Source organism: Typopeltis vanoorti, chromosome 2 (assembly GCF_054136105.1).
Source record: "Typopeltis vanoorti isolate ZY-2024b chromosome 2, IOZ_Tvanoo_1.0, whole genome shotgun sequence".
Lineage (NCBI taxonomy): Eukaryota > Metazoa > Arthropoda > Arachnida > Uropygi > Thelyphonidae > Typopeltis > Typopeltis vanoorti.
The window spans coordinates 163,311,337-163,324,726 of NC_143550.1; the positions used below are offsets into that span (position 1 = coordinate 163,311,337).

General features: G+C 35.2%; 1 protein-coding gene across 1 annotated transcript in view; it reads left to right on the forward strand.

Annotated features, from left to right (window-relative positions):
• The window catches only part of LOC150109595 (uncharacterized), a 233,401-nt gene that overhangs the window by 32,618 nt on the left and 187,393 nt on the right, over positions 1–13,390 (forward strand). Inside the window, exon 2 of the mRNA XM_090402715.1 lies at positions 2,041–2,118. Within this exon, the coding sequence (XP_090258841.1) occupies positions 2,041–2,118 (78 nt within the window). The remainder of the gene's footprint in view (positions 1–2,040; positions 2,119–13,390) is intronic.

A 13,390-nucleotide genomic window follows, 5' to 3' on the forward strand; every position in this document is an offset into this window, starting at 1 on the left:
TCCAGAACTTAAAATTGGTTTGAAGACTCTTGTATACAGCTAGTTTAGTGTTTTGACTAATTTCTCTTCTCTTTTTTTTTTTTTTTTTTTTTTTCATATTTTCATATAAGGTTATTATTTTCTTGACCTCCATGGAGTCATAAGACTGGGAGATCAGAACAAGACAAAGCAGTCTAAATTTCTTCATTTGACTTCCCATAATACCAGCTTTGTTTATTCCATTAACTATTTCCATATTTAATTGCCATCTTTACTAAAAATGGTGCCTAAATGTTGCCAGCCTGGCTGGCCAAGTGGTTAGTGTGTCTGCTCTCCAACCAATAGGCTGCGGGTTCGAATCCTGCCATGGGCATGGATGTTAGTGATTGTCTATGGAAATACCAGTGGTGGTGATCGGCGGTAGATTGCGTTAGCGTAGTTAGTGGATTGAGTGGTGGAAACAGAGTTGTACAGCAGGTGTCCTCTCTCGATGAGGCTTTGGACTCCCTGGAGGTGTCAAATAATAATAATAATAAATAGCCAAAATTTTTGTGTTCTATGGGGTCTCCATTGAGAATAATCTTGTTGATAATCTTTATGTAGAATAAATAGTAGCATACAGTCAAACATATCTGAACAGCTGTTTTGTTAAGAAATATTTAGGGTTGTTTGCCCTTGTTAAAACAAACTTTGATTTGAACCACATAAACAGGACAACTTAACAGAAAAAACCTACAAACGGCATATTTTGTGACTAATTCTGGTAAAGTTTAATCAGAATCTGTAATAGATATAAGTAATGATCCTAAATATATAATTCTGTCAGAATCTAATGACCAGATTCACAGCAGTTCTTTTTCTATGCATGAGAGATGATGTTTAAATTATCCAGTTTAAACCAAAATTGCACAGAAATGATAAGTTCATCAAAATCCAGCCACACCAGTTCTGTGATATTTTTGACAGCTTTATATTGTCTTTTTTGGCCAAAAATTATAATGGTTGATAACTTTTAGCTGAGATGCAGTGTATGAAATTTCATTAACACATAACTAATCAGTCAACTCGTATGCATATAGCCAGCCTGATCCTATCAGGTGGTTTTGCATTTTGCAAAATTCAGATTAAAAAATAAAAGGCTGAAGTTTTAATGTGCTCCATATAAAAACTTTTATAATGCTCAAATAACCAAATTAGAAAGTTGGGGGTAATGTCATTTATGTTACATTGCTGGATTCGTTTGTGTGTGGGTGTGTATAATTACTTTCCTCATGGATGAGGAGTTTAACCTGTGAACAGTAACATAGAAATAAGTGAAATAGTTTTTATAACTGTTCCTTTAAAATATTCTGTTCTTCCTTTATTGTAATAGTTTGCCATTTACTGTTGAATATTTGCAAATTTAGTTTGTTGATCACATATTTTTCAGAATTCAATTTATCATTTATTTGTTCTGAAAATTGTCGTAGCAATTAAAGGTAACTTATTGGATACTTCAAATCCTTAACACAAGAAGTGTGCAGTTACACACCTATATTCTTTGTCATATCCAGAATTGCTGATGACATTAATTGATTTATTTGCTTGCATTCTTTTAATATGGACTTTTTTTAATTGTAAATCACCTGGTAAAATATGTGCTAAGCATTTAGTATGAATTGCCTTTTTATTGTCCAACATAATTATTGCAGTTTCATTTTGTTTATTGGTAGCTTTAACATCTTGTTAATACTCGCAATCAATGTATTTAATTTGCCCACCCTTCCTTGTCTATTTAGATTATCAACTTATTTGCAAAACAAAATTTGAATGTATAGCAAATTTTTTGGCATCTTTTTGAACATTGAAAATATATATATATTTTAATCTGCTTTTTTTACTGTTAGTATTTATTATCCTTATTCACTTTCTAGAATCTTAATCAACATGGCTTTTGGATATGTTTACATCTATCAGTTTCCATTTGGGTCTTCTTTTTTTTTTAATTTCTTAGGCATTGTTTAGTCCATGGTGTGGTTCTTATAAGAAGGTTTTATTAAATTATTATCATTATTTTTCTAGGAGAGTGATATAGAGAAAGCAGGTGGGGAATCTGAATATGAAAGTGCTGAAGAGGAAGACATATCAGATCGAGAGCAGGTAATATTAGAAATCAGGAAGAAATACAGGATTTAATTATTTAAAAACTGTTTATAGTTTACACTGCTATTGGCATCTCTTGCCAGCATTTTAGCACTCTTGGTAAAACTTACTGTGGTGCACTTTGTTTCATAATATGGCATTCTTGGGAATAATCTAGTTTTTTTTTTTTTTGAAGAATTAGTTGAAGTACTATTATTTCACCTCTTTTCTTCATGATCTATCATTTGCATTTATATTTATTCTTATAGCATTTATTATAGAAATGCATGTATGTATAAGCATGTCTACTTAAGCATGAAAGAATGTAAATAACTGCATGCAATTCTAATATGGTGTTGACTGACAGTTCCCTGCAAGGTCAAATTTAGATTTCACCAATAAAACTAGGAAAAAATATTAGCAAAGACATCCAAAGGCACTTAAATAACTCATCATATTAAAAACAAACTACTTCAGTAAAAAACCAGTTTACTCACTTTTTGACTGACTTAGCTGATCTCATACAGATATAGCAAATCCCTCCCAACATGTAAGCAAATATAAAACAGTTTTATTAGAGAGCTTGTCGTTAACATATTATAGCTCCCTTTGGAAATAGGATTCATGTGTTCTTTCATCGTGTCAGTTATTTATAAGAAGCCATATTAATTAACCATAAGAGGCCATTGAACCTAATTATGTAAATGAAGATGTGAAATTTTTCTTTTTGTATATACAAAAAATGAATAAGAATTAGCTTATCAGTCTCTCACTATAAAAGCTACATTAATAAAGAAAAATGTGTATCTACAAATTTCATCAGGTGACTTATGAAATTTGCTACTTTATATAGTTTATATGTAACAGTTGGGTGGTGTTGTGCATGTGTGCATATGCATGTAGGGCTCCAGAGAAGTACTTGCCCACTCACCACTGACAAGCTATTAGAGACAAGTGGTGAGTGAATTTTTGACCCCATTCTAAATTCATTCAAAATATATTGCCTTATTTTCTTTGCATAAATTTACACATTTTTTTCATTAAAAATCACTTATTCACTGTCAAGTTATTTTATTTTAAATAACTTGACAAGTGAATAACATGACACAAATAACATAAATTTATTAAAGAAGTTTTATTCCTTCAAAGATTGTTTCCCCTATCCCTTTTGAAAAGTTAGTTTACATGAAGATGCTGTTTTCGAAAGTCGAAGTAATTCCAATCTATGACAGTAGGCAGCACTATTTATCTCTCATAGTCTGTTCTTAACTTAAACTACTGTGTTCACTGGTTAATTTTGAAATAAATAATCAAGAATTATCAAACATCATTTTATTTTGCTTGCATGACTAGCAGATCATCACTATTCTTCTTAGAAAAATTAAAGATATCATTAAAAAAAATAATTTAACAAGATCAATTTTCAACATAAGGATGAATTTATGTTGAAATTTTTTTACTTAGTTATACTATAAATTAAAGATGCCAAGAAATTATATTCTTGGTTCATCCTTTATCCAAGTGTAAGCAAACAAAGTTTGCGTGTGAAGTCACTTCATGACTGGGCTACTTGTATATAGTGGCTAATGACTTCATATCGATTGCCTTAGTATTATAAATGTCCACGAAGATATGTGCATTGCATTATGAGATACTAAGACAATTGATGTGGTGTCATTAGCCTCTATATACAAGTAGCCCATGAAGTGACTTCATACATAAAGGATGAAACCTAGAATATAATTAATTGGCATATTTAATTTAAAGATTTACATATTTATCTTGCATCCTGGTCTTTCACCATTAAAAAGTGTATAATTGTAATATAGTATTGGCATAAGCTTATTTCAGTAATTCACAATATGAATTTGTTTAGTGTATTTATATACTTTAACATTTTACATAATGAAAACAGTTTTTATTACTGTTATTTAAAAAATACAATTATCTTGCAATGATGTGTTAGAGCCTGATCACGTGACTGACAATATATAGTGAGAGGTGAGTCTGGTTCCACAGCAAGTGTTAACTACTTTCCTGTTGTCTTGAATTTTATTTCTCTTTCCTTTTGAATTATTTTTTATGAACAGTAAATGAAAGGAAACACAAACTACACTTTTTTTTTATAATATAAATTGCCCAAAACTGAATATGAATAAAAGAATCAGAAAGTGTTAAAACAAAATACTAGAGAGAAGAGTTCTGTTTGTTATCAAGTAAAAACAACCAAGTAAGATGTGCTTTCTAAGACAAGTCTTTGTGCTATGAAGACAAAGCTGCATTTTGTAATGAATGTTAAAATATCCTGGGCTGCAGACAATAATTCTAGATTACTACAAGGCTTTCTTCAATCTTTCAAAGTGGAGATATTTAGGTTTCATGAGGCATCCAATTCTTACAAAAAATCTGTGACATAGACGACCAGAAATCATTCAGAAAATCCACCTCTCCTGCTTGGCTAACAAATATGGGTTCTAAAATATTGAATGCCATAAGTGCCTTTTTAATACAGCCTACTTCAAAAACTTGATAGCCCTACTAAATGCATTTGTAGATACATGTACAGTTTCAGTATTGAAATTGAAAAGTAAAGAATTTGGTTACTTATTGCTGATGGCATTAAACAAGACTTAGTTAAGAAAATTAGTTTCTATGCGAGTGCATCTTTTTCTTGATGCTTCTACAGATATTTCAAATGAAGAGGAACTTGTCCTTTTTGTTAAAAAGTTTTGGTGGAAATGAATCAAAAATTCTTAAAAATGTCTAAGTATTTTGATGCATTTACCTGGCCTGGAAAGATTTTGGGAAGGAAGAAATTAGGAATTTGGATCACTAGCAATAAATTTGATGAGTTCAGAATTGTAGGAATCATTTAAACATACAAGATCTTTTGAAAGAAAAATGAGTAATAAGGATAGGTTTCAATTTCTCTCAAAATTTCTTGAAATTTTAGCTCAGTCACATAATGAAGGAAAGTACTTCATTATGTGACTGAGGTTTTAGTCAGAATGTAATAAAAGAGAAGTTGAGGTCATCAGTGAGTCCCTCTACTTTGAATGATTTATTAATGATACATAATATTATTACAGGACACCCCCCCCAGGGACCCATCACAGGCAGGCACTTTACTCCGCTCTATTACAAATATCATACCGTCTCTCCTACTACTTAAATCTCTTGTATACACACCTACTGCCGCCATTTATCACCCATCACCACCAAGTATCTTTGTCTGTAAATTACATGTGTTCTGAATATGAATTGCCTTCCTTGTTTATTCCAGATTAATCAGTGGATAAGTAGTAAATAATAAATTACACGATAACCACAGTAATTAAATTTAATGAAATGAAAGTACAGATATTTCATACTGAAAATAACAGTACATCATCACTGTGTAGAAACAAGCAATCAAAGGAACCAGATTACAAAGTACATATTGCAGTCGGTGGTTTACCAATTAAAAACTGTTGTCGCATGCTAGAAATTAATATTAATAAATAATATTATTAAAAACTTTCTGGTTGTGGAAGAACTCCTGGTTATCCTTGGAAACTGATTAAGAGTGTAGTTAGCAAGGTGTTAGAATAGATTTTTTGCTTGGAGAGTACCGAATGAGTGGAATAGGTTTCCAGAGTCTGTTGTGGGGGGGCTATGACTGAATTAATTCAAAACAAAGTATGATAGGTACTATACAAATGTTGGATAGTGCTTGGCACAATGTTTAGGGCCTCCCTCATTGAGTGTGATCTGATTCCATGGAGTAGCCCATAATAATACATAATTAATATATATATATATATGAATTAATAATAATATATTATTTGAATGCATAGCCATGCAAATCAATGTTTGTGCTAACATTTCTGATAATTTTATTATTATTATTATTATTATTACGGGCAACTCCAGGGAGTCATTAGACTCATCGAGGGAGGCCCCAAATCATTTTCATCACAACTATTCGACATTCATACAGTATCTATCATACCTCGCCTTAAACTCATTCACTGTCACAGCATCCACCACAGACTCAGGGAGCGCATTCCACTCATTCACTACTCTAAAAGTAAAGAACCCAGCTCTAACACCTTTACTAACCACACTTTTGCCCACTTTCCATGGATGTCCCCTAGTCCTCCCACAACCAGCCCTGTTCTCAAAAATATCTTCTGAATTAATTTTATAGAAACCCTTCAGTAATTTGAATATCTCCCCTCCTCCGCCTATCAACCAATTTTTGCAACCCACAAATCCTCAACCTGTTCTCATACGGTTCATTCCACAGACCTGCTATCATCTTGGTCACTCGCCTCTGGATCCTCTCCACCTCCTCCCCATCAAGAAGAAACCTAGGTGACCAAATCTGAGCACAGTAGTCTAGATGGGGTCTTATCAAGGCTCGATACAGAGGAACAATAACCTGCTTGTCAACGTATTCTTCAGCAACCAAGTGATTTGATGAGCTGATTTGGCCACTTTTGCAATGTGTCCCCTAAATTTCAATTCCTTATCCACCAACACTCCTAAATCTCGTGCCTCATCAATTTCCTGGAGCACGGTTCCACCAATGCAGTAAACTGCCTCCCATCTTTTCACCCCAAAATGCATAACCTTACATTTTGCCACATTAAATTGACATCCATTCTCCCTAGCCCAGACCTCCAATCTATCCAAATCATCCTGCAAAATTTTGACGTCATCTGCATTCACTATTGCCCTACCCAACTTCGCATCATCCCCAAACAAATGAACTGTTCCTCTCAGATCCTTTCCTATATCATTTATGAACAAATTAAACAGCAGTGGTCCAAGAACAGATCCTTGTGGTACACCACTAGTCACAGGCCGTCTTGTGGACTCTACTCCTGAGTAAACCACACCTCTCTGATATCTCTCCGTCAACCACCCTCCTATCCATCTCACCAACCCTATGTCCATTCCCATATGCTGCAATTTACTGATTAGAATTCCATGTGGTATCCTGTCAAAGGCCTTAGCAAGGTCCAGCAGAATCACTGTAAACCCATTACCCTTATCCAGTTCAGCCGTCACTGTGTTATAATACATGAGCAAGTTACTGAGGCATGACCTACCCTTCACAAAACCATGCTGTCCCCGATACAGTATCCCATTTTCTTCTATCCAATCTTGTATTTTCTTCTTGACTATTTTCTCTAAGACCTTGATAATGATTCCTGTTATGCTGATTGGCCGGTAATTTTCAACAGCAGCCTAGGAACCACCTTTGTGCAGTGGAACTATTTTCCCCTCTTTCCACCCCCTTGGGACTGACCCAGTCCTGAGGCTCAAATTAAACATAATGGTCAAGGGCACTGACAATTCTTTGGCCGCTTCACGTACGACACGAGCTGGTATACCATCCAATCCCACAGATGTATTGACATTGAGGTTCTGTAATAGACTAGTTACCTCTACCTCATTCATCACAATTCCAGTATAAGCTGTTGGTTCCTCCATTTCCACAAAGCCACCACCTGGATGATATACTCTTGCAAAGTGCTCGCTCAGTAATTCCACAACATCGACTGATTCAGTTACCTCCCTACCCTCAGCATTTTTTAAGATCATTCTACCATGAGCATTTTTCCTTTTACTTGCAACATATTGAAAAAACTGTTTGGGATTCTCTTTAGCCTGCATGGCCAATTTCCTTTCGTAATCTGCTTTTGCTTTTCTTACCACCCTTGTTACCATCCTGGCCTGAGCTTTATACTGTTCATGCACCTGATGGTCACCCTTCTCCTTAAATTCCCTCCACAATTGTTTCTTTTTTTGCAGCTCAAGCTTAATAGTGTTATTCATCCATTTAACCCCTACCTGATTTATTATTCGGACTCTTGGTATACAGTCAACCATTGCCTCCTGCAAACAGTTCTTAACCACCTCCCATGCACCATCAACATCCAGCCCTTGCAGTTTTACATGCCATGGCATTGAGCCAAGCACACACCTAAACTTGTCATACTTACCAGCCCGGTAATTCCACATATACCCTGTCTTAATTGTAAATTCGACTCCTTTAGCCACCTCCCAAGTTATGACCTTATGGTCACTCTCACCAATTGGTGGCCGTGTTACCATTGACATAATGACAATGTTACTGAAATTATACAGTGCTTGAATCTTTTTCACAAGGATTTTCATGTTCATTACTCAGAGTGGTGCCTACCAATACATCCTAGACAAAGGTGATCTCAAGCTTCAATAGAAATGCATTTGTTTTCTTTTGCTTGGTTTTAAAATAGCAATATTTGACTTGCCAAACACACACACACACACACACACACACACACACACACACACACACACACACACCACCCCCCACCACCACCACCAGGTAGGGTTATTACTTGGAGGAAAAACACACACATCAAATGGAGGCAGAAAATGATGGATGGCTCTTGTGTGTGAATCAGATGTCTTATGGAGTCACTAATAACTTAAAAAAAAAATACAGATTTGTTTTGAAATAATGAAAATGACAACACTTTCTGTGGTGTCTGTTATACATAATTTTTGATGTACACATTCTAAAATCTTTTGTTTAAGGACAAATTGAAATTACAACTCTCTTCTATCTTGATAGCATTTAAGCAGTGGAAGCATAAACTTCATGCTTTCACTGCTTAGACTGGTTTTGAACTAATGGCAGCTGTGACAAACCTCAAAGTCAGTTCTTCCCAGTCATGTATACGAGCCTGGCCCTACCTTACCTTCACCCAACGCGAACAAGACTGACTACTTCACAAACAGCTGGATGAAAAATGACAAAGCAGCAATGAAACACAATGCATCAGCTACAGAAGAGAAATTCTAGTATGGAAATCAAGCAGTATCTAAGTGCCTTGCAACACAAGGGGATTACTTCAGAGGTGTACGTTATGGGAATTTGTGACATTTTGCATGTATATTAGTTAGTTCCTTCTCTCCCTCCCCCTTTCTCAAGTTTAGAGAGAAATAACAAATCTTTAATATTTTGTATGGTTCTTTCACACAGTATAACAAGATATATTATGCAAGTAGCACCATAACCCCTCGCCAACTTATGTCTCAAACGCATCCACTCTCCTATTCACATGACTGCAAGTTGCATTCCCTCAGTCTATCCTCATATCCTACATTCCACAGACCAGACATTGACCTAGTGAACCTTCTCTGGACCTCTAATATATTCGTATCCTCTTGAAAACCAGGCAGTCAAATGTTCATACAGTAGTGAATATCTAGGCAGAACCAAGGCCCTGTAGAGTAGAACTATAATCTGTTTGTTTTCTGCATGTTATGGTCCTACTCATCCTTGCCATAATCGATTTGATGTTCTTACGTTTTAGCTTGTGATCCTTAAACTTGAAGTCTGTCCACCATTACTCCCAGAACTCTCATCTCCTCCAATTCCTTCAAAATTTCCAATTAATTATACTCTATACCTTGTTTACCACATTTCAAGGCCACACACTTGGTGACATTCAACTAGCAGCTCCACTCATGTAATCTGTTGAGGTCCTCCAGCAAGACCACAACATCTACTCTTCTCCTCATAGTGCTTTCTAACTTTCCATCATTGACAAACATCTCCAGTTTAATCCTCCCCTAATATCATTGACATAAAAGTTCAACAATAATGGCCTTAACACGGACACCTGAGGGATTCCACTGGTGAACTTCCTCTTTTGGGATACAACCCCCCACACAACCAAATATGTAATTTGCTGATACCCATCTGACAGCCAGTAATCTAACTAACTCATTACTCTCTTATCCAATCTCATCTGTTTTAATTTAGTTACCGGCTTTTTGCGTGGTAATCTATCAAAGCCCTTTGAAAAATCCGCGTATAAAACTATGTACATTTCCCTTATCCAGCAAATTTGTCACATTTGTTGTAGTATATAGGCAAATTTCTAAAAGTAGCTTCCCCCTAACAGAACCATGCTGATCATCATGGAGAATACCACTATATTCAACCCATTTCTGAATTCTAGATCTCACCAACCTCTCTAACAACAGCTCTAGATACACAGATTGGCCTATAATTTGTAGCCTCAGTCTTTTTCATCCCTTGTGAAGCAGTACAATTTTCTACTCCATTGTGACCCACTCTGTTGCAGGACTCATTATTTCAAGATGTGCAGTAATTAACATGTAGTTTACTTAATTCCTCATATACTTCTTGCTCATTCATCATCAGTCCTTCCTCCATATACCCTCAACATTTCATCTTCTCATGATGTTGCCTTCATGAAGATGAAATGTCTTGAAAAACTGTTATAGCTGCATGCTATAACATGGTTATATAAGCATGTTATTATAACTCCCAGTTGTTTCCTAAGTTTTCCTTACTCACCACTCCTCTAGTTCTACATACATCCCTTCTTCATAGAAGTTCTGATATAACTGGCTTAATAATTTAGAACATTTAGATAATTGTATTGGGAACATACCTGATCCCCATTGCTCACCAATCATGAAATTTGCTTACCACATTTTTTAGTCCCAATTAATCATGTTAATCCCTAATGATAAAGCTCTTTTCACAGAACTTAACTACCTTTGTCATGCATTTTAAGCTATTGACTACAACCTCTATAAAATGTATTAGGCATTTCATTCATTTTCTATAAATACACATAAGACCAAAGCACAACTAATCATATATCCAGGACATATATGAAAAGATAGCTAAACTATTAAATAAATATAATCTGTACATTGAATAGAAAACATTCATCAAACTAGCAACCTTCATTCATTCACCAAAAGAAAAACTCTGTACTCCATACATCTGTTTGTATATCAAGTGTCCTGTACCCATAACTTGGCCCACTATGGACAGACAGGATAGTTTTAATAATACCTGCCTCTGGGAATATGAGAAATGCATTATGGCAAGTCAAGACAAGCAGACCTTTGGGCACCCTTTTACACAGGATTAAACAGTACTACTACTACTGTGGAAGCTGTCACAAATCAGAGACACTATTTTGGAGTCAACAGCAGCAGTGAAACACTCCCTTGACTTCAACAAGCATCACTGTATTAATTTACCAAAAATTTAAAGACCAACCCAACAACTATAAACTTCTTGCTTTAGTCCATTATAATTAGAATTGTTTTCAATACTAATTATTGTCTGCATATTGTACAAGTTAATTGTGCTCTGAAAAGATGTTGATTTGAAATCAATTAAGGTATTGGCTACCTAATAATATCTTTAGCATACAAGAATGTGTCAGTGGAGCTAATCTAAGGTGCTATGGCTACTTAAATAGAATGGGTGGGGAAAGATTAGCAAAACAGGTGTTTGATGCCAAGATGGCAGGAAAGAGACCCAGAGGAAGACCAAGATCTAGGTGGATTAATTCAGTTAGAAATGCCATAGAAGCATGAAATGTTAGATATGACAATATTGGAGTTATCACAAGTCATAGACTAATTTGGAGGAAAATTGTTGATAGGAGATCAATCATGCAATATTGTCATAGTAACCCGAACACTCTCTAGGGGTACATATCAGGAGATTGATGATAAATATCTTATTTCGTTGGAAGTTTTTTTTTCCCACTTGGTTAGACTATAATAAGTTTAGTTTAATTCTTTATCCAAGTGTAAGCAAACAAAGTTTGCGCCCGAAGTATCTTCAGGACTGAGGCAACTTGTGGTAAAAGTGGACTAAGCTCTCATCACTCCTAGTCTTAGTTTCTCCTATAATGCAAAGCACATCTCCTTGCGGACATGTATAATGTTATGCATTAAGGGAAGGGCCACTACCCAGACCTTTTTCGACCCTTATTGAGGTCTCGTCAGTGGGAGCCAGACCCAAAGGTGGTGATACTAAGGCAGAACTCATATTTACCTATACGAGTTGCCAAAAGGTGTACCACCTTATTAAATTACTCTGGATTTAGAGAAAGATATTGGAAGTTTTTTTTCCCCCCACTTGGTTAGACTATAAGTTTCGTTTAATCCTTTATCCAAGTGTAAGCAAACAAAGTTTGCACCTGAAGTATCTTCAGGACTGAGGAAACTCGTGGTAAAGGTGGACCAAGCTTTCATCACTCTTAGTATCTCCCATAATGCAAAGCACATCTCCTTGCAGACATGTATAATGCTATGCACTAAGGGAAGGGCCACTACTCAAACTGGTTTCGACCTTTATTGAGGTCTCGTCAGTGGGAGCCAGACCCAGAGATGATTTAATAATAAGGTGGTACACCTTTTGGCAACTCGTATAGGTAAATATGACGACTTCTCCATTGCTTTTGCCTTAGTATCACCACCTCTGGGTATGGCTCCCACTGGTGAAACCTCAATAAAGGTCAAAACTGGTCTGGGTAGTGGCCCTTCCTTTAATGCATAGCATTATACATGGCCGCAAGGAGATGTGCTTTGCATTATGGGAGATACTAAGACTAGGAGTGATGAGAGCTTGGTCCACTTTTGCCTCAGTCCTCAAGATACTTCAGGTGCATACTTTGTTTGCTTACACTTTGATAAAGGATTAAACTAAACATTATATTAATATCTTATTTCGGTGCTTTGGTGAATGAAATTCGATATTTATTAAGCAACTACAAAAATGAAAACCAGAGGAATGAAATATTTAATTTTTGTGGATGGCAGATGTTCACTTTATGAGATAAGGTGAACAATTGTCAATGACTAATGCTTTCTACACCATCAATAGTTTATGAGAAAGTGAATATTATTCCAGTGATGCTGAAGAAAATCTTGCAGAATTCTCATACTAATTTTTACGAGCATGTCTAAATTCCCTGTGCAGATCACTAAATTTAGATATTTTCTGTGCCATTAATAATTAGGTGTTTCTTTAAGATTATAAACAAATAAACACAATGTGTCAACTTAATATATTTATACAGCAATCTCTCGATTAATGCACCTAATGCATTCTTTAAAATCGGCATATTAATCAAAAACAACTAATCGATATAATAACCTATGGGGAAAAAGTATAATTCGTTCCTCAAATTCCTTTTTTGACCCTTATTTTTTTTTATAAAAGAATTAGGATATGTCTTAGGGCCTAGTTAAAGGGAAACCATGAAGCTCAAAGACAATAAAGCATATTCAGAATATAAATTTATTATTCTACTTCTTAACAAAAAATTGAACCAATAGTTTGGTGGGTATTCTGTTAATTTTTTTTCATTTTACACAAATTATGGACCCTACAACATTGTTATAAATAATTATTTTAATTTCCCAACATTTCAGTCCTCATATTAAGGTCATCATCTGGAGTATA